This window comes from Eleginops maclovinus, chromosome 18, assembly GCF_036324505.1.
Source record: "Eleginops maclovinus isolate JMC-PN-2008 ecotype Puerto Natales chromosome 18, JC_Emac_rtc_rv5, whole genome shotgun sequence".
Classification (NCBI taxonomy): domain Eukaryota; kingdom Metazoa; phylum Chordata; class Actinopteri; order Perciformes; family Eleginopidae; genus Eleginops; species Eleginops maclovinus.
Window position 1 is genome coordinate 14,107,066 of NC_086366.1, and position 21,318 is coordinate 14,128,383.

General features: G+C 39.7%; 2 protein-coding genes across 3 annotated transcripts; one reads left to right on the top strand and one right to left on the bottom strand.

The window, feature by feature from the left end:
* Positions 1-125: 125 nt before the first annotated feature.
* On the top strand, positions 126-4,629 carry actmap (actin maturation protease). The gene is made up of 7 exons (XM_063907928.1): positions 126-371; positions 487-686; positions 947-1,015; positions 1,187-1,311; positions 1,648-1,777; positions 1,889-1,959; positions 2,883-4,629. Exons 2-7 carry the CDS (start codon positions 514-516, stop codon positions 3,215-3,217), a joined length of 903 nt encoding a protein of 300 aa, XP_063763998.1. The 5' UTR covers positions 126-371; positions 487-513; the 3' UTR covers positions 3,218-4,629.
* itpkcb (inositol-trisphosphate 3-kinase Cb) lies at positions 3,858-21,104 on the bottom strand. Of its 2 annotated transcripts, none has more exons than XM_063907921.1 (8): positions 20,364-21,104; positions 16,959-18,140; positions 8,360-8,459; positions 7,804-8,017; positions 7,177-7,381; positions 6,531-6,632; positions 5,961-6,032; positions 3,858-5,812 (listed from the first exon to the last, which is right to left on the bottom strand). In XM_063907921.1, exons 2-8 carry the CDS (start codon positions 17,997-17,999, stop codon positions 5,603-5,605), a joined length of 1,944 nt encoding a protein of 647 aa, XP_063763991.1. In that variant the 5' UTR covers positions 18,000-18,140; positions 20,364-21,104; the 3' UTR covers positions 3,858-5,602. The 2 variants fall into 2 exon arrangements, with proteins under 2 accessions (XP_063763991.1, XP_063763992.1); XM_063907922.1 differs by lacking the exon at positions 20,364-21,104 and adding an exon at positions 18,282-18,402.
* Between the last annotated feature and the right edge of the window lie 214 nt (positions 21,105-21,318).

Genomic DNA, 21,318 nt, shown 5'->3' on the forward strand with positions numbered 1-21,318 from the left:
TACACTGTAGCCAATACTTAGAATAAATGGGTCAATAATCACAAGATATACCAAGTACTCAGTACATTTAGTAGATACATTGGAGGGCAGTATGACTTCTTACCGTTGGTGTGACGGCCGACGATAAACACGAAGAAGAAGAACAAGCTACCAAATATGGTAAAAACCAAAACACCGGCGCTGTTAGCTAGCTACGCTAGTCTCGAATGTGGATGTGGGACCATAACTTTAGTGTGTTGAATTCTGACCGGATAAATGATTGTTGGGAGCGATAACAGAAACTATTTTTTCTCTTGATTTTGTACCAGAATAGCATAACATAAAATGAAGAACTTTTCGCCCTGCTTCATGCAACAGAGCTACTAGCTAAGGTAAGAGAGTGTGAGGGGTGGGAGGGTAAAGTAAGGCTGTGTGCATTGGCAATTGTTAAGAGTTGATATAACTTGTCCCTTTGCAAAAACCCCAAAATGCTACCTCTTCTATCAGGGTTAATCCAATAGGAACCCAGTAAAGATGTCAATGGAGTGCCAGTTATCAGCACCACCACCTCCACCTGTTCCAGGTCCACCACCTCCTCCAGCCTCAACCCAAAAGAAGAAGCTGTATCAGACGATAGCCAGCAGCAGGAGTCCTGTGGAGGGGAACCACACAGAGGCCCGCTTACTGCTCAGTCAGAGGGAGAGCAGGTGGGATTTGTAATGTACAATGAGGAGATAAACTTTTTTAGCAAAAAAATAGAATAAACATCTGATTATTTTGACCCTGGACAATTAATATAATTCTCTGAAACCAGATTTTATAATTTTGAAAAAATAGACGAAAATTATAGGTTTAGAAAAATAACAATATAATGCCAAATGAATGAGGGGAAAAATGTGTTTATTTAAACATACTTGATGGAAAAAAAAGCAGACAAAATGTGTGTTTTTTTTATTTTATACTTCAGTTTTCAGAAGGACCTGCAGTGGATACTGGTGAACACATATGTGCCTTCCCTCATCCAAGATGGTCCACAGTAAGTCGGGAAACTGTGGTGTCAAGTCACACCTAGATGTACATTTGACAGAGAAATCACTTTTATTACAAATAAAAAAGTAACAAGTTGCATGTACAGTGGCGCAATTGTATTGTTAGTTTACATTAATTATTTAATAGGGCATGACTGTGTAACTCATTTACCTCTCAGGTGCGGTCTTGTGGCTTTGTGGATGTCCGCTCACCTTCGACAGCCACAGCTGAGTATTGACATGGAAACTGTTGTTCAGACAGCACTGAGCAGAGGATACACAGCACAGGGTGAAATGTTTTCAGGTAAATAGAGTGTGTAAACGGTGCAAAAAAAGAGAGAGTTGGGAATAAGAGCAGAGAGGGATCTGTTGCTTTTATAATGTTTAACCCTTTTTCATTTTGATGGAGTAGAAGTTTTTCTAATGCTGATAAAGCATTGCAGGTAAAAATCCTCAGGTTTCTTCAGCGGGGCATTAAACTCCATATGTAGGATGGGCTTAAACATGTGGAACTTATATGACCTTGTTTGTATTGTATTTAAGTAGGAGTTGTAATTGACTTTTACAAGCTAATAAAATAGTTTTACACTGTTTCTGTTGGTATGTTTTAATGTTCTCATCAAGATTTGTATATTTTCAGCTGAAAACATGGCCCTGCTGGCAGAGGAAGTTTGTGGCTGCAGAGCAGAACAGCTGTCGGGAGGTTTAGGCGGTAGTAATGCTGCAACCATCATCGCACACTTGTGGGGGGGACAGCCTGTTCTTATCCCGTATCCTGAACCCAAAACAAACTGCCATGGAAACACTTTTTTTTTCTCCTACTACTGATGTCCTAAAAATGTCTATGATCACGGGGTAGAAGTCCTTCACAGTTTGTACAGATATGATGAAGATTACAACCATGAGCCGTGCCAGCGGAGCGGCCACAGAGCACACTGGGCGGTTGCTTCAGGTAAGACGAGATAGGTCGCTCACTGGAGAGGTATTTCATAAAGAGAGTGTTTTGTGAAAGGAATGTCCTAAATCCACCCAACAAACGAAGCCAAGATAAGTCTGTTCTCTTCATAAAACTGGTTTGAAACAAAAGTCAGCCTTATTTATTTCACAACAGACATGAGACATCAAGCAAACTTTGATTCAGAGTAAAGTAAACAGACTGTTAGGACAGTTCTGCAATGTTCATGATTGCAAAGAAACAAATATTAACCCTTTCAACTTTAACAAAATCACTGCAACAAACAAAGCAAGACAGATGTCTCAGAACTTGTAGATGTATAGGATGCAACATACTATTTAACAACTTTGATGTAGCAAATGGGATTCCAGCAATTTATTATTATTTAAAATTATTTTGAAGTAGGATAATTCAAAATGTTCTCTATCTATTGACAAATCCATAACGGCTTCCAGACGGTGATTCAACTTTTTCAGTGTAAACACAATTGACATATAACATAGAAAAATGGTGACATGGTTTTTTACCATGAGACAACATGCATGAGTCAAGTTGTTTATTTGCTTTCTCTAACCCACACATACATATTTAAAGCACTTGATATGTTGCATGTAATACTGTGCAGATATTTTAGATTAGATTCAATAAGATCTGACTTCAGATCTTATTCACGTAATTTGGTTCCTCCTATGATGTGACATGGAATTTCCATGCATTAGAAACTTACTCAGAGAAAAACCAAGTAAATAAAAAGAAGTATAAAAAACCACAAAAAGTCGAATCGGAGGTACAGAAATTCGGGTCAATTGGTTGTTAGACTGGTTAAGCCTGAAAAGGGATTTTCTTCCATGGTCTTGATACCACATTTCAGCTCTAAAAGCATCAACATACCACGCAATTACCACTTATTTTTGTTCAAGGTGTCCTCCTTGGTTTGGACCCGGGCAGCGTGAGCGAAGCACACACTCAGCCCGATCCCACGGTGCCCTGGCTCCAACTCGCAGCAGAAAGCGGCTCTCCCTGTCCCTTCGGTATCACGGCAGTCAGAGAAGTCTACGTCCTGGCTAAGCAGGGTAAAAGCCTGCGCTACCAGCTGTGGAGCTTGGACAGCGTAGCTCAGAGCAACGAGCAGCTGAGGACGATGGACCCTCCGAGAGCCCAGGACGGGACTCAGTATGTGGTTCCTCCGGGAGGGGTGGAGGCTGGGCTGGCAGGACAGGCGGTGCTGCTCCACACGAGGACACAGGAGCAGTAAAACAATGTGATGCAAACTTAATGCAGGGTCTGACACTTAGAAAAGACTCTGATCGACTGAACGGCGTAGTGTGAACTCTCATCAACTCAATCACTGTCAAGAAAGGATTGTTTTTAAACAATCTGGTGTCTGTGTGGCTTCCAGAAGTTTTTGAAAGTACACAAATGGGCTTCAAAGATGAGCTGCTGTCCCCTTTACATCTGTAGTTATATTAATCCCTTCAGTTAGTGGTGTTGACTTATTAATGCATCATCGAAAATATTGGATTTGCATTGCTATTTTGATTAAAATTATACATTTATTTATTTTAAATTCATTGTATAAATGATCTTCTAAAGTTAATTTCCAACAAGAACTATGCAATTCAAAATGATCCATATCACAGATCTTTTCAATACTTTATTTTTTGAAAGTGCAATTTCTTTCGAAAAATTATCTTTCCCTTCAGCAGGTTTACAATGTGAGAATTCTTGATTAACAAATTGGTGCTTAATACATCACGGACTGATGTTTTGTACAAACTCTTAATGTACTACATTGTCATCTTGATGCACTGCCTGCCTGTGAACATTTTGGGATATTCAGTAAAATAAATGAAAATGCTGAGAAACAGACTGAAAACAAAACACAAACTCTGAAAGATGTTATTTCCAGTTTATTGCATTCCATCATCTGGACAAAGCAGGGAATGAATATCAATGTTAAGCAGTCTGTCTGTGCTTTGCAGCTTTAAAATAGGCTGCCTTTTGAAAATACAAAATGTGATTATAATTCCAGTTTTCTTACCTATAAAGCAGCACCCAGTTTGAGAACCTGATCATTTGCCATTTTACAAATATAGAGGATTTGTGGGCTAAGAAATGTAATACTTTGTAAACAGCTTAAACCTCTCTCTGTGAACATTTACTTTTCAGGAAATGGAAAAAACCAAATTCCTAAAATTTGTTCTCTGATTACATAAAGTTAGATGTTTACAGCTCACTGACGAGTTCACTACCTGCTGCATTGCAGTCAAGGAACAACATATATTATCCTAAGCACTGACTTCATATCTTAACATAACCACATTTTTGCTTTGTAAACTCCATCCTGCATACAAAAAATTCTTCCAAACTCTGTGTTTAGTGTAGCTAAAGGAGATTTACTAAACGTCCTTGTGTTTAAAATGTTATATTCTTGGATTCAACTATGTGTCATGCGTTGAATCATAGGATACATTTGAAGATCACATGTAAGCTCATATATAAATGTCACCTTACAAAAGCCTTACCAGTTTTAGCAGGTATTTCCAGTTACATTTCACTCTCTGCACCACTGCTTTTCTGTGAAACTCCCAGCTAATTTGAAGCAACACTGATCAGATTAATGAAGTGATAATAGATTTAATTCATGCAATAAACTTCTTAATTTCTGCATCTGTAAACCCAGTACTTGACTGCTGCTTCCCATCTTAAGACACTCTGAGGCACCGCTTGATTTGTTCAATGGCTTTGTGAGGATCCATAGTGCAACAATTCCAGACGAACATGGCTGTCAAGCTGCTTACTGCACAGTTCAATGAGATTAAAAAAAACTGCATATCATACAAAAATCCAAATTTAGAAAACACTTGCAACAAGTTAAGCTTTGGGACTATATTGTAAATCAGTTTACATTTGGGTGAACTCTTTGGAAGGAAAATAGCATGAGTCCACTGCACTGGAATGATCAAAACGCTCCTTGAAAATGCAAGGCACAGAAATTGTACAAACAAGGTAAGGAGGGTATACCAAGGCCAAAAATTAAATAAAAATGTATTTACACACTGAGTTAGTGAACACGTGGTCTGACCAGTGTTTTAGTGTTGCCGTGTACTTATACATCACAAGTGGTCCATGACAAGAAATAAAACTCCCCGTTGCCCAGCGCTCCTTGAAGGCGTCGCGAAAAGTTTTCTGGATCAGGTTCATGGTTGTGAGAGTGCTGTGTGCAACTCTAACCAACAGAGGGAGATGTTGAGGATGGAGATATGTCTTTGTAGGAAAAAGGGGTCAGTGAGAGGTCCATAAATTTAAAGGACTGTACTCTCCATTTGACAAAAAGTTACAATGCTGCATGCAATTCTCCCTTTCTTTTCCTACAACTGGTTGCAACAACTCCTCTGTCCCGAGGTTCCACAAAAGGAGCATAATGCATGAAGTCGATCTTTGGCATATTCCACTTTCAATAGAGATCCTGTCCTTGCCTTCGTCTTGTCTTACACAAGCACAATAGGATAAAGACACTTGTTGTGGGTAGTGAAGATCAGTAGTCATTTTCTAATCCTTCCTCTGTCTGTCTGTTGGTCTACCTTTCTCCAAACTCTCCTGATTATGCATCACAAACATTTCATTAGGGTCTTCTCTCTCAGGGGGTCTGTGGGAGCATAGTGCTGAGGATGTCTATGAGGTTGTCCAGTCCCCACAGGTAGCCATCCTCTCTGTTACCCTCCAACCAAGGGGTCCTGTGGTCCAAGGTGCTGGGGGCCGGCAGGGGCACCGTCTTTCCAAAGTCGATCATCCACACTCTGGCTTTCCCCGAGGCGTCGTGCACAAACAGCAGAGAGCTGCCTACAACCTGCGAAGGGAGGAACAGGTGAGATGAGGGAGTTTAGGTGTGTTAGAAATTCAATACAGCAGCTATAGACGCGATAATATCACAGAATGTTCAACTCGCCCAGCAGGTTGTAAAGAAAAAATGAAAAGTGTGTGTCATTGAGTCTCACCTCGTGTGACCTGAAAAAGTGCGACTGCTCAAGGACTGATCGGAGTTCCTCTAACCGCTGCAGGTAGAGCTTCTGAGAAAAAGAGAAAATGTAGAGATATACATCAGACAAATGTTCTATAAATAATATTTTTTCCCACTTAACTGAGTCTAAAAGCCTCCTAACCTTTATTACTGTATTTGTTGCTCAATAGATTTGATAAACGCAGTCTTAACAATCGATATGGAATTATTGCCAGCAGCTAGCTAGCCTAGCTTTGCATAAAGACTGTAACTAGGGGGATACAGTATGCCTGGCTCTGCCCAAAAGCTATAAAATCCCTCTACCTCCAAATATCAATAATAAGCACATTGTATCTGGACAGCTTAATACATTCAAAATCATATACATTAGATATATAGATACACAGAAATATAAATATTTATAAACTACAGTTTTTTGTTATAGAGATGGTTACGTGCAATCTACTGTATTTCTTGGTCAAAAGGTTGAACTATTCCTTTAAAAAGAAGCCTCCTTGCTGTTTAACTGTCACAAAAACAAGCTGTAAAAGCAGAACTGCTAACATACCAGAATCTGAGTGTTGCCAGCTACAAAGTCCTCCAAGGCCTGCATCACCTGCTCCCTGCGCTTCGTCTTCTTAAAGTTGGTGTTACAAGTTCCATCAGCTTTCTGTTGAAGAAAAGAACAAATAGACAACTTGTTTTTCTCTCCCTTCATACATTTTAACCTGCACAAAGACTAAACATCAATTCAGTAAAAAATGCCATCCCAGCTGCAGCTGTCTAATGTTAACAGAGTACATTTGTTCTAGTTTTGTATCTTTCTGAGAATGCATTCGTTGCAAACAACAACAACAAATAAACATGTTACTGACACAGCTTGGCTACTTATACTTGTTCAAGTGGAAATGGAAGCAGCTGCTTTTAAGTGTCATGAAATATTTCTGAATCCATGCACATCTACAGTTAGTGGTGCGACCTGAAAACCAGCCCTGGGTTTTTTTCTGAAAGAACAAACAATCCCCCCTTGTTGGCACATACAGCCCAAACTTTAAGAAACTGTGTGTCCATTTCCTGTGTGTGGTCCAGCCAGTGAACACTGATAAATATTTACTCCTATTGATGGATTACTCCTTGTAAAAACAATTTATTTCATGATCACTGAGTACTACAGCCAATGCTATCAGAGCAACAAGTCCAGGATGAACTCTGACCTTAATTCCTTCGATGCGGAAGCCCAGGGTGGCTGTGGAGCTGAGGGTCTCCCGCCACTGCATGTATCTGGGTTTGAGGACTCCCTGCTGGGCCTTCTCCTGCTCTGTTGGGGCCCCGGGGTCCACCGCCACCATCTTCTCATACATGTCCTTCCGCAAACGTGGACGTTCTCTGGCCTTTAACAGCTCCTCCTCCAAGTAAGTCCTGAAATGTAAAGGCTTCATTTAAAATAGTTTATGCATTTTAATAATTTATTTTCTTCCTTTCTCGTTGCTATTTTAAACGATCTGCATTCATTTTACGACCTTATAGTTCTTTGTATTTAACTTGTTGAGTTATTTAAGTCCTACTTAGACTTCTGACGGAATTTAACAATCTGAGAAAAATAACAAAAAAGTCATAAAATAAAGTTAAAAGCTATAATAAAAAATGAAAAAATACAATCATGCACACATTTACTGTTTACAGCTTTCAACACTTTCAGCTGCTTTGTTAAGGTTCAGCTGTGATTAAAGGTTTATTTTGAAGGCTCACTGGTCTTCTGGAAGCTAAAGATAAGATAGTCCCTGTTTGACCTTTGGAAAGTGTTTCCCATACAACAATGCTTCCTTCATCCTGAGTCTTACCTGCTGCCCATCTTACAGTCCATGATGGAGGGCGAGTCGAAGTCAGCCAGCAGGTCATCCATTAGGTTGTAGTCCTGCTCGTCTTTCTGGACGACCCCATAATACCCCGGCACGTAGGGGCGCAGAGTTTCCTTCATCAGCTGCTGCAGACACTGCTGCTCACACTCACAGTAGCGCTTCAGCAGGCGGCCGTACTCACCAGCCTGGAAGTTACCTTGGAGAAGGAGAAAGACAAAATATTATTTAAAATCTTCATTGCCATTTCAACTTGAGCGAGACTCTCTGCGAGATTGCAACATTGTACTCAGGGATTTAGTTTCAATACAAATTTAACTTTCAAATGAAACCGTCAATCATTCCGTTTTACATGGTTTCATTTGGGTTCAGTTCAATGTTCAATCAGTTGAACTGAACCCAATGTTCAAACCGCAGAAAGGCAGAACTGATTGTTTTGTAAGTATTTTGATTGCAATCTTCAACTCGTTATTGCATAATTACCACATATTATTCAGCTCTAGTGCAGACAAAGTTATGCAAACTGTATATTTATGCATACCTGCGTGGCCAGCTAGCTGCACCCATGGGTAACGCTTCTTGAAGGACACGACAAAGGGGGACCAGTGGACCATGGTCTTTAGTTTCTGCCAGGACTTATTCTGCAAAAAGGAAAATCAACGTCATCCTCTTGTTACAAAAAGGTGCGGATCGTCACACACAAGTGAAAAATCTGACACTCTGACGAAAAAGTGCAAGGGTTTCTTTTCTGCTTCAACAAAGCACTAGAAACAAGCAAGAGAATGATTGTTCATTAAAGGAAAACACACCCTGTAAAGTGCACATACTGACACACACACAGACACACACACAACTTGGTAGACATTGAACAGATCCTCCCCTTTAGCTACCAAGGCCAGTGCAAAACATATGTGACAAAGCCCATTCATGAAACATTTACCAAAGCCACTGTGGTGTCATAAAACAGAGCCTTAAAGTCCGAAACTGTGTGTGTACACAGTTATCTTTGTTGGGAAACACCAGAGCAAGGACAGTGTGGGACGGGGGACTTTGACGTAAGCAATCTGAGGGGAACATACCTTCTATTGATTAGAGCATGTGTGTGGGAAAATCACAACAAATGGACAGCCAGTTTAGGATATGTGTGTGTGTGTGTGTGTGTGTGTGTGTGTGTGTGTGTGTGTGTGTGTGTGTGTGTGTGTGTGTGTGTGTGTGTGTGTGTGTGTGTGTGTTATATTACAGTACACATTTATCTTAGATCATTTAAATGTTGCTGTCTTTTTCTTTATACTAAAAGGAAAATACAGGTTTAACACAGGAACACTGGAATGAGACACAAAAGGGTTCATGTGAGTAATAAAATGCAGGGACAAAAGGCTATAATAATAAAACTAATCTTTTTATAACTAAATAACTTCTTTGAATGGCTGTGCTGCTTCCATTCAGGCCTATCTCTGCCGTGTTTACATGTCAGCCTATCTCTGCTCTCCTCACATGCATTCTTTCCACAGCTGCTCTATTGAAACTCAATAAAACTGTCTCAGTGCAGCGGAAACTGCAGAGCCTGTATTTACATTGGAAGAAGATAAACAACAGACTTCACTTTAATTTAAAGATGACTGTTTTGTAACTCAGCTATGACTGATGGAGTCGAACAAGTTGCTCATTTATTGCAGGTGACAGTTGAGTATCTTGTGTTATAAATTTAAACTTAAGTGTGCAAGGATCATTTATCATCCTTCATTATGGTCAACAAACTATACTTTTGGCTTAGTCCATAATAAAAATATTTAATACCAATTTCCGCAGCTATAGCCCTTTCACTGCTTAGCTTTGTATGCTCCTTCTGATGGGAAATGGTGTTCACCATGTTTACGCTTCGTCTCACGGCCGATCACGTCAGGGATTTTTAGATGGACAAAAGAGATAGAGTAATGAGAGTGAACACGGGACAGTTCTGCGATCCGAGACATTTAATCGCATCAACAGATTAACCCCGACATAACCTCTGTCACAGTCAGGTCAAAGAAGGGCGATGAAACAACTGAACACCAAGTCCATTTCAACACAGTAGAAACTTGCTCATCAGGGAAATCATCCCTAATTTATGACCTTCCTGAATCTAATCCAGTAGATTGTCTTTGATTGGCACCAGCACTATTTCTGGACATGCTTTTGTTTTTAATTTTCTACAATCTTTCTCTGACAAAGGTTGCAAAATTGGGCTAATGAGGACTATCAGGTACTTTTTCAAATTTTCTTTGTTCTTTATATCTTGGCAGTGAATTTCTCCACCTCAATTTTGAAAATACTTTCTCTCACATCTGCATCACGGCCAGTGTTATTTCAGTCTTGTCTTTAGATCTAGTTGTATTAAACTGTAAACATCAACATTACACTCCTAAGAGGCTGAAAATACTCTTCAACAAACAAAAACAATATTTCCTAGTCTTTCCAGCATGCATCTACTTTTCCATGTTTACACCAGGACAAATGTATTCATACAACGCAGAATAATACCCAGCCAATCCTTATGTCACACAAAAACAACAAGCAATCCACCTTCAGTCACTACAGTTAAACTGTCGCCAAGGTTTGGCCCCCAAAATGCTGCTGTAAGGGATAATTATGAAGCTGTGTAAAGTTCACAAGAGACTGAGGACCCAGCTTTTATTTTTTTAATGATGAGTCACTTTAAAGTAACAGGAAGATAATTGACGAGCCATAATAACAGTTTTCACAACACAATTATCATGACCAAAATTATACTATAATATTGTATAGAAAAAGTGCATTTTTTAAAATTTATAATAACCAACCTGTCAAATTCCTATTCAAAATGATTAATATGCGTTTTGTCCTTTTTGGCAAATGTATTGCATTTATCCGTGGGGGGGGTAAAATAAAATAAGCGTAATGAGATGACACATATTTTGTCTATTGTGAAACTGCCAAACACGTTTCCTGCCTGCTGGACCATCATACTGTAGTTGATGTAAAATATCAGTTTGAATTACTGTCCAAAAATGATCTCCTCAAATAGAGTCTGTATTTGGAAAAAAATACAAACACTTCTACAGGTTACCAAACAGTACCCTGGGTTTCTATTTTATATCTTATCTTCACTTGTCCTCATCAGTCACAGAAGTGCAAAGTCTGGGGGGGTTGGTTGACAAGAGAGTAAGGTAAAGCAGACACACAAATCTCTAGCATCTCAACTTTCACTTCTTTTATCCTCATGCCATCAGGCTCTTTCTCTAATTGCTTCAGGTTGACAGCTTAATGTGTGGCCTCTGCGGGGTCAAATGCATCTGTGTAAATAACTCTGAACCAGCCAGTTTTAATGCTTCTAATGGAGGGTGTATGCACAAGAACATCCCCAGAAATTACATTAAAAAAAGCCCGGATTGTTCATTTCAAACTGTATAGCGTTATTGCCGTCTCATCGAGCCTCCCACACATCAGCTTTTTAAACACTGGGGTCACATTTCACCTCTCACAGTTCATCTTTCACCATCTCTCGCAGCTCCATTATATAACTCTACCAATGTATAACACAGAGGGCATTGCAGCTTTCTCTGTTTTATAAGCTTCCCCAAAGTGTTGATGCAGATAAATGTTATTTTTATTTTCTCCCATCCCACCCTTGAATTCACTAGAATCATCTTCACACACACATACAGGTTCATATGCCACACCATGGTCATACTGGATTGTGTCTTTACAATGTTCCCTTATTTCAGCTTTCAAACACGAAAAACTATTGTTTATATAAGCTTCTTTACACACAAGAGTATTGTATGTTTAAATGCTCTAGCTTTTGGTACTGCCGTGTTTTGCAATATAGCAGATATATATATATATATATATATATATATATTATTGTGTTGTATAGGTCAAATACTTGGGGATGTCTTGTCCATTGCCCCCGATTATTACTCACAATAAGTGGGGTTGAAACCTCGCAGTCTAAAGCATTAGTATTAGCTAGAACACACTCAGTGTATTTGTCAAAGTTCAGGTCTGAGAAATTAACCGGTTGCTTAAAGTATTACAGCCTGAGGCATGCTGATCCTGCGGGTGGCTTACGGGCTTCTAAACTCAGATAGAGAGGCCGTCTTCTACACAAGACCGACTGCATACTGTTTTCAGAACAACCGTCACATACAGCAACACACACACACCTCTCATCATTTGTATAACCTAACCCGTCACCCGCATTTGATCTATCTCATCTCACATGATCATGATGTTATAAAATGCACTGTCACAGTCTATGTGTCGTTGTCCATTTCTTACCTGGCAGACAGAGCAGTAGTGGAGGAGGAGGCAGGCGCTGACACAAACACACACAGCCCCGGAGACGAAGCGGGAACGCAGCCAGCACAAAATACTCCGCACCATCAGCACAGGGTCTCCACGGGAGAGAGCCACCAGGGCTGAGTGCCTCCCTGTCAGCCTGAGATCATTCACAATCATCTATAACCTTCTTGATCCAGGACTGCCTGTTAGCTCCAAGCTAATGCTCTGTCATGCTCCTGGTTGTTTAGCTTCAGTCAGTCTGTAAACCCTTCCTGTGCACTGTGGCTTGGGTCGCCTGGTAAATAATCCTCCTCTGTTATAATCGTATTTCTCACACTAGCCCCCGTCTGCTTCTCAACAACTTATTTTTGTAATCCCAATTTAAAATGTCTCCTATTGCAACATTGTGCCACCTCTCCCTTCCTCTCTAAACACTTTCTCAATATATGTTTTTTGCTGTCCAGCATATTCACAAAGCTGCTCTTCTTTTTAACCTTTTGCTTGCTCAAACAAGTCTCTCTGTCCCTGAACCTCCACACACAATGAGCTGTCTTCTTCTTGTTACCCTCACACTAACCTTTGTTCTTCTTCTCTCTCTTTCTCATCCCCTAATCCCCACGGGGCCTATCCTGAGCCCCACGCTGAGCCAATCTCCTGACAGGTTCATGGGGGTAGGGAGAACAGGCCTTCCCATAGCCTCCCAGTGCTCTCCTTTTGTCTGCATGACAGATTCCTCGGCACTAAGTAACCTACAGAGGTGTGTGTATGTGTGGTAACCTGTCAGACGACTATCATCGGCTACAGGAGTGACTACATGTGCGTACAGGGAGAGTGTCTTCAGGTACTGTCAGGGTTCTTCATGCTCTAAACTACTAACAACTTTAAAACCACATCCTTTTCGCTTGTCAAGTATTTCAGTTAAAAGCAGCTCAGCTGTGGTGGGCCAATGAAGCAGAAGCAGAAGATGGCAGGGCTTTAAAAAGAAACATAATTGGATAAATTCATTGTTAACTACCTTATTGATTGTATTTCTTCTCACTGAGATTGTCTGTGTTTGTCCTCTTCCTTTTATGCATTTTTTAGCCCTTAAACACTTAATCAGAAAATGAGCTGGTTATATTTACATTTACTGGCATTACTCCTTTATCTTACTGTTACTTGGTTGAGGAAAAATGTATCTTTTTTTTAATGGAATAAATTACTAAGAATAAACCAAATAACTTGTATTTAAATATACCTTTAAGTGGCAGCCCTGATGTTTATCTGAATATGATATGCTATTGTGTGATAAGTATTTTCACAACATCAACTTTTACATACATGTAAATATGCTTTCCAGCTGTGTGAAAATGCATTATCATTTTAAGTTTATCATATGAGTTTTCAAATGGTTTAATTAGATGCATTTCCACTACAAATCAGAAGGAAATACTGTGTTTTAAAGAGTGTTCCTAAAAGTACATTCTTTTAGGTTAAATAATGTTTACTTAAATGTCATTTGATATGAAGGAATGTTTCTAGTTATTGTGTTTTTTTACATTTGACTGATTTGACTAAAGTTAAGGATCTGAATACTTCCTCCACCACTGACTGTTTATATTGCCAAGATGTAAAAACACAGTAATCTATTAATATAAAACAGCATGTAGTGTGTTACTTACTTTGTTTGTATCGTGGATGTTATGTATATGTGCTGTGGGAGTGATGTGTGGGTCTTTGTATAATGTGTGCCATGGAAAACAAGTCTGTGATTGTGGCGCATGTGAATAAGCATGCATAAATAACTATTATATTCCAGTGTAGGCTACATGTTCTCAGATTCAGTGTATGTCGTTGTTTTTTTGTTAGCTTACGATTATTTTCCTCCTGTTTTCTATTCCACTATATGTCTCATGGGGCAAAAGAGTAAGGAGAGAGAAAGAGTGTGTCATAATGTTGGACATCAATTATACAATAATATGTGCATTGCTGGCAGACATTTGATGGAATGTGCATCTCATAACATTGAAACGTCAGTGACAGAGTAGATACTGTCTGTGTGAGAAAGAGAACAAGACAAGGAGAGAAAAAAAAGTACCATATATGGCAATGATGTCGCCTAGCAACCGGCTCTGCCTTCTGCCCAATTTTCCATGACACACGCTGACAGGCTGTGAATGCAACATGGCATCGCTGTATGTGTGTGTGCGTCTCTCTGCATGTTTGAGCAAGTATCTGCTCCCTTTAGCGACCGTACCAAATGTAACTGGTTTGTCTGGGAGCTGACAGCATGGCCACTGCCTTTAAAAACCTACTAACAACAAGCACACACCCTCCTCTTATTAATTAGCCTACTGTATGACGGACTACAAAGCTTTTACACAACTTCGAGAGGACAGAATGTGCCCATTAAAAAACAGCCCTTATCAGAAACCACAGGGCAGCAACGTCACGTTTGTTACGACAGCTCAAGTGCAACTCTTAAGATTGCTCATTTCCTGGCTGTCAGTGTAAGAGCTGGGAAACTACTCTGTGTCCACTAATCTGCTGGTTCAAATGATCATTACTGTTACAGGAAGGCGATCACTATGTTTGTCACATGACAGTTAAAGACGATTTAACACAAGAGTAGAAGGGCACTCGAAAAGTCCAGGTCTACGCCAAGGCCAAATTTCCTCTCGCAATGTTAACGTAATTGAAAAAAGTATTTCTGTACCCATCCGTGATTCAGATCCACTACAAATATTAATAGGTTCTTTCTTGGTCTATGCTTCACGCTCCCACCAAGTTTCATATCATTTGGGTCAGTAGTTTTTCCACAATTCAGCTGAAAAACAAACCAAGATAACCAAAATGGGTGATGAGAGACTAATCCAGGAGAGGCCTCAAGAATGCTATTATTGAGAGTTGGATTATTATGGTTAAGACAGTAGCTGTATTCAAATACACACTTTGTTTTTGGCTTCTTTAATGTGAAGATTTGCTTCTTTTTCTGAACTTAAATATTGTAAACTGTATCTCTTTGTGTTGTGAACTGCTGTAAGCATCATCAAACAATAACAAGGCCAAAATCATTGATCAAAATTGATTTATGTTTAATATGTAATAACTAAGCCACAGACATGCAAGGTAAAACAGCTGAGCTTGTTTGTGTTTCTTGTCAGAATGTTGTTGTTATTGTTGATAAAGTATGCTATATTTATGTTTTGCCTAAATGTTTTTTCCTCTAGCTATAATGGACTACAGTTACGCTTGAACATATTAAGTAATGTAGATCAAAGTTCACTATCTCTTTAAAAGTTAGTCTAATATATATTTGAAATCAACAAATGTATGTTGGATGTAATACACAATATGAATCCCCTTTAATATAAACAGTTAAATGTCTTTAACTGGAGGCCTATTTCTACCTCACACTGTAAATAAAGGCAGCAGCGTTTGTAAGGTAGCAGCAGTACAAATATGTAAAATTGAGGGATAAAACAACTACCATGAAAACAAACTAGAGTCCCAGTTTCCTCTGCATCATGTCTGTCTCACCCTCTGGAAAAAATAAATAAAATACCAAGCAAGACAGGACTGTCTACTGTGTAAAAATAACTGCTGCTTGATTATTAAAATATACAAAATGCACAGCTCCTGCCAGGCTTCTTGAGCAGCGCAATATGAATGGCATGCTGACAGCTGAACATCTTTCAACATTCATGCTTGCTAATGTGGCTTGAACAGAGAACCTGGACATTCAGGATTCACACGCTTGAGAGAAGACAAGTGGTGACATCCTGTTTTTAAGACACGTCTCATTCCAAGCATTTCTAGTCGACACAGTGCATCAAAGCTTCCTGACTCAGAGGGGAAGCATCCCGTGCTTCTACTTGAACACTTTAAACTGCATCTCATGACTGGACAAGAGGAAAACTCAGAGCCTCTTGGGCAGTAAACACACACCTAGATTGCTGTGACTGCACTGTGCTGAAGTGGCAGCTGTGATGGGATGACACATTATTAGAATGTGCATACAGACAGTGTTTAAATGACCCTGTATCTGAGCTCCGCAGTGCCATGTGATCATGAGCCATGGGAGAGAAGGGACAGGCTGGGGGCGTGAGATAAGAGGCAGTTTCCTCTTCTTTGAGTTAGTTTGTTATAGTTGTGTGTCATTGGTGGTGTGAGTCCAACCGTGAAGGCTTTGAACAACACATTAGACAAACAAAAAGCTATTTAATATTTGCACTGATGTTTCCTCGGTTATTTAAAAAAAATTGATCCACCAATACGACATGAGACACACCTCACATTTTTTACTGAGAACCTTCTGATTGACTGGAGCCTTATTTAAAAATATACACAAAAGCACTTGAAGCATCAAGTGACTTGTTAAAAGAACATTACTATGACATAGTTAACGCCTCAGCCTGGTGACAGCAGTGATTACATCTGGCAACCTCAGACAGTGAATGTCATTGTGCATGTGTATTTGAATACAAGAGCTTTGCAACAGTAAGGAAAAGCATGTATGCCTTCATGCTTGTACATGCTGCAGGTGTCCTGTAAACAATATGGTATGCGGAGTGTGTCCATACATGTTTACATAACTTCCATTACATTGTTTTTTTAAAACCTTTTTGTGGCTGTAGAGCAATTTTGCACCATGATTTTTGTTGAGTTGATTCCACATACCTGCCTTTTTTAATTGCGTAATATATGCATACAATTTTTCTTTGGTAGCCAAAGCAGAAAGACCTGTTCATGATTGCATGTAGAAGGCTATATCTGACAGGGAATTATCATACTTATCCTATGGTTTTTGTTTTGCAAAACATTGAGAAGTAAGCATAGACTGTATGGAAGTAACTCACCCCTGTCCCGTCGTCCGGGCTGCACATGGAACGAGCCGGAGACAGGCTGGACTCGATGTCGCTCCCGGTGAAGTCGTCTTCGGACTCCTCGAAGGACGAGGCGGAGGACAGGCCGATGGAGGAGGAGTTGGACAGCTTCCTCGGTGAGCGCATCAGGGCAGGGGACCCTCCGCAGCCGCTGTCCGAGCAGGGGGACTCGTCATCCGGCTGAGGCTCAAGACACGAGCCGGAGGTCAGCAGGGTCGGTGTCTCCGCAGGGCGGGTCGGGCTGGTGTCTCTGGTGATGATGAGTTTCGGTATAGTTCCTTGGAAACCTCCTAGGGAAATCTGAAAGGCCTTGTCAGCGTCCTTCAAGCTCTCACTTTCCCCGGTGGTATCGGGCCGACCTGACACGTTTCTGCAGTCACTTTTTGTCATTTTAGCCTCAACGTGGTCCGGGTCAGAGGTAAGCAGCGGGGCTGAACTCACACTAGCCCCCGTTAATTCCCGAGCCTCACACACAATACCACCCAGGTTGTTTCCCCACAGTGGCTGGTCTTCCATGGCCCTCGTCGGGGCATCCGAGGCATTGTACTCTCGCTCGGATTTCGGATCTTCGATTTCACCGGTCCGCGTTTCCAAAACTGACGCATCGGATGATCCGTCCTCTCGGTTCACGGCGTGTTGGATAGCCTCCACATGACCATCCAAGCCGCGCGGAGCCTCAAAGCAACCCGGGGAGGCTCGGTGTTCCCCAGCCGCTGACACAACCTCGTCCCTCGGCAACTTTCCTACTCTGTGATCGCCGCGCGTTGCTTGATCTCCAGCTGTGTTTCCGCAAGCTAAATCCGGGTCAGTTTGGCTGGAGTCTCGCTTTCTCCTTCCCAGACACGATAACACATTATTTTTCATCGGGTTTCTGTTCGGCTGTTCCCCCCGTCGCTTCTCTCCACTCCTAAATCTGCAGATACGAAGGCGCTGGGCTGTCTCGCCTGCTTTCCACTTCGCTCTGCCTGGGCTGGCGCTACTGCTGTGAGAGAGATCCGAGCGAGTTTGTCCCATCCTGCATGCCGTAGTAGTAACCGTGACCCAGACACACCTTCAGTGGTTTAATTCGAAAATTGTTGAGTGACTCCCTCAATGTACAGTAAGCCATTAGTCACACAAATCAATGGACATCCTAAATTGCTCCATCTTTTTTATCTGCGAGAACAAACAGAAAGATGACAAATGATTTAGTGCACACAGTAACTGCATGAACAATACAAAACAATAAAATCCCATTTCCTTTAAGTCTAATAATCAGACTGGTTATGTAATCATTAACAGCACATATAAAAGCACCTGCATATGTTTGAGGGCCACTGGCTGGTGTTAATCACCGTTTCTGGCAATTGATCTATGATTAATCACTTCTGGGATTCAGGAGTAGGCTGCACTACAAAGAAAGTGACAGGGGGGTTAGTCAGATGATATGCACTGAAACAATATTGACAGTGGGAGTTATTTAAATATGACAGAACAACAGTTGAGTGCAAAGAAATGTAAGGTTTCAGGGAGTTTCATGCTCAGTTTCACCAGTACTAAGAGAGTAATACTGCCCTCCTGTGCCTGGACACTAAACTCTTGATTAATGAACATGTTTTATTGCTTAAGCATTTTCATTTAGACCATAATGGCTATATGTAAAGGATGGGTTTGCTTTAAAAAATGTAGCACTGTAATCTTAGTATTATTTTTCATAGATGCATATGTCACTTGTTGGTTAATCATTAGGTGAAGAAGATGACAGGAAATATTTCATGTCTTCCAGAATCCAAAGTTAACTTCAAGTTGTTTATTTTATCAGACCCACAGACTAAAACCACTATATATTCAATATACAGAGATAATTTAAAAAGAAAAGAAAATGATTATAATTGAAAAACTTGAAAATGTTGGATAATTTTGCCTTAAAAAATACTTCATTATTAACACATGGTGATATGTCCAAACACAGCAAATACAAATTGTATGTTAGCTTCAGTACCTTTGTTTGGCCTGAATTGATCATGAAATATAGTTGGTAAAATTGAAAACATTAACGTGAATAATACACTCCACTATGCATCACCAATTCCCGCTTACTGATAGCCCCCCTTTTAGATTTCTTGAAAGACACATCTAATAATTTCCTAAAACAGGGCAGGATCCTGGAAATATTTAAATAGCATTACATAAGATGCAGTGAGAAGCTGAGAGAGATTTTCTGTAATTTACTGTGACAACACTGCAGTTACCCTGATGTAAGGAAGGAATGCTGCCAGAGAGGAAACAAGACAGGAAGGATCACAATGGAAAGAACAGCTCATGGTGAACACCACATGCAAAAGCACACATTCAAGTTCATTCGAGGACATACTTTTGTAATCATAATCATAAATAATCATACATGATGATGACTCACACCGTGGGGAATGACTGACATGCTTGAACCAAGGTAGCATGGAACAGATTATTTTTAACACAAGATTACGCAAACATTCACCCATCCACATACTGTGACTCATACTTGTCACTCCTTGGCAAACATTTTATAAAACACTATAATGTGTCTATGATTAAAAGAGAGTTAAATCCACTCACCACTCAAACAGTATCAACATACACTCAGTGGCCTTTAGTTACACATATTTAATCTAATGCAATGCAATGCAATGAAACCACTTCTCCATAAATTCTCCCTAACAAGATTATAAGGCTCAGTTTTGATGAAATTGTGGCGAATGTGTCACTAAACACTATGAGCCTTGTGAAGTTCAGTGCAACAACAACATGAACTAGTCTGCCCGATTACATAAAGATTAAATAAATAAGACTATGACTTAGATACTTAACATATTTGAATTGCCACATCTATGACAAATACTGAACAGAATCATCAAAGTAACCCTTATTAAAGAACAGTTGTATTGAATTGTACTATAGTGTACAAGTCTTAATAGAGTGGTAGTAGTTAAAATAATCTACTCATCCGGCATCTAGTTGTGTATCTCAATGACACCCTTTATGGCAACGTTGTAAAACATGCTTTTGTTCTAAGATTATATATTCTTAAAGGAAACAACAGACACTTGCATTTAATGTTTTGATGAGGAAGACAAATAATAATAAGAGAAGTATGTTTTAAATGTAATACATGACAAATTGAGGACAGAAACGGAATTTAGAAATATTTATTTTGAGTGTATTTTGAGTAAACGTATAGACGTGGCAATACAGATAACAGTACAATACATTATACATGACTTCCTCAAGCTGACCTCAAAATATTTTTGAACAAACTTTGTTTATGTAAAATTTAAAAACAATTACAAGTGACTTTGGAGACCGTTAAACTCCTCCATCTCACATAGAATACTATTTATATAATCAGCCAAAACTTACCAGACTGATCCTGACTTTCTTCCCTGTAGTGAAGCAGCTGTTGTTAAAGGGTTGAGGGATGTGGAGCTTTATAACGCGTATGCAGTGTGTCAAGGGGATGTGAAGTGTGGTTGGTGTGTGTGTGTGTGTGTGTGTGTGTGTGTGTGTGTGTGTGTGTGTGTGTGTGTGTGTGTGTGTGTGTGTGTGTGTGTGTGTGTGTGTGTGTGTGTGTGTGTGTGTGTGTGTGTGTGTGTGGTATCAGCATGTGGTTGGAGTGAAAGAGGAAACGCTTGTCGAAACAGGGCCAGGAGTGACTAACGTTACATATTAAAGGATGAGGTTTAAAAACGTTAAACTGTCCTTAAATAAACAATTTAAAGACGGACAAGTACATTTAAAATGTAAAACACTAATCGCAATTTAATAGTTTAATATTGTGTTGTTTCAAAACGAAAGCACGCAGGAGCGGCTTGTCAAAAGGGTTTTAAAATGCTGGTTTCAAATGTTCCCCGGAATTTCTAGCTCTGAATGCTTGAACCTTATTTCTTTCATTTGCAGTTACTTTTCTTTGTCCTTTATTTATTATACTAAATATAACTTACATTTTTGCAGTGCAAAGAACAACATATCAACTTCGAGTAACGGGCCAAATCATCTGTAATCTACAACTGGGAAAACATCATAATAAGATTTTTTTTTTAAACGAAGAGAAAAAAACACAAATTAATAGTACATACATTTTCTTTAAATTAAATGAACATATCTTTATCTTGAGCTTTAAATTTAAATTGCACTCAAAAAAGCCAAATACATTTTAAAAATATTTCTGTTCTTAAGCAGTTTAGGGTTCTCTGATAACACCTGAAAGCTGCATATGCTTTTTTCCATCCATGCGCGTTTATCGGTCATTTTCTAGTGTTTTTGCTTTTATATGTCATATATCAATACAATAATAAATAAATAAAATCCTTATGGC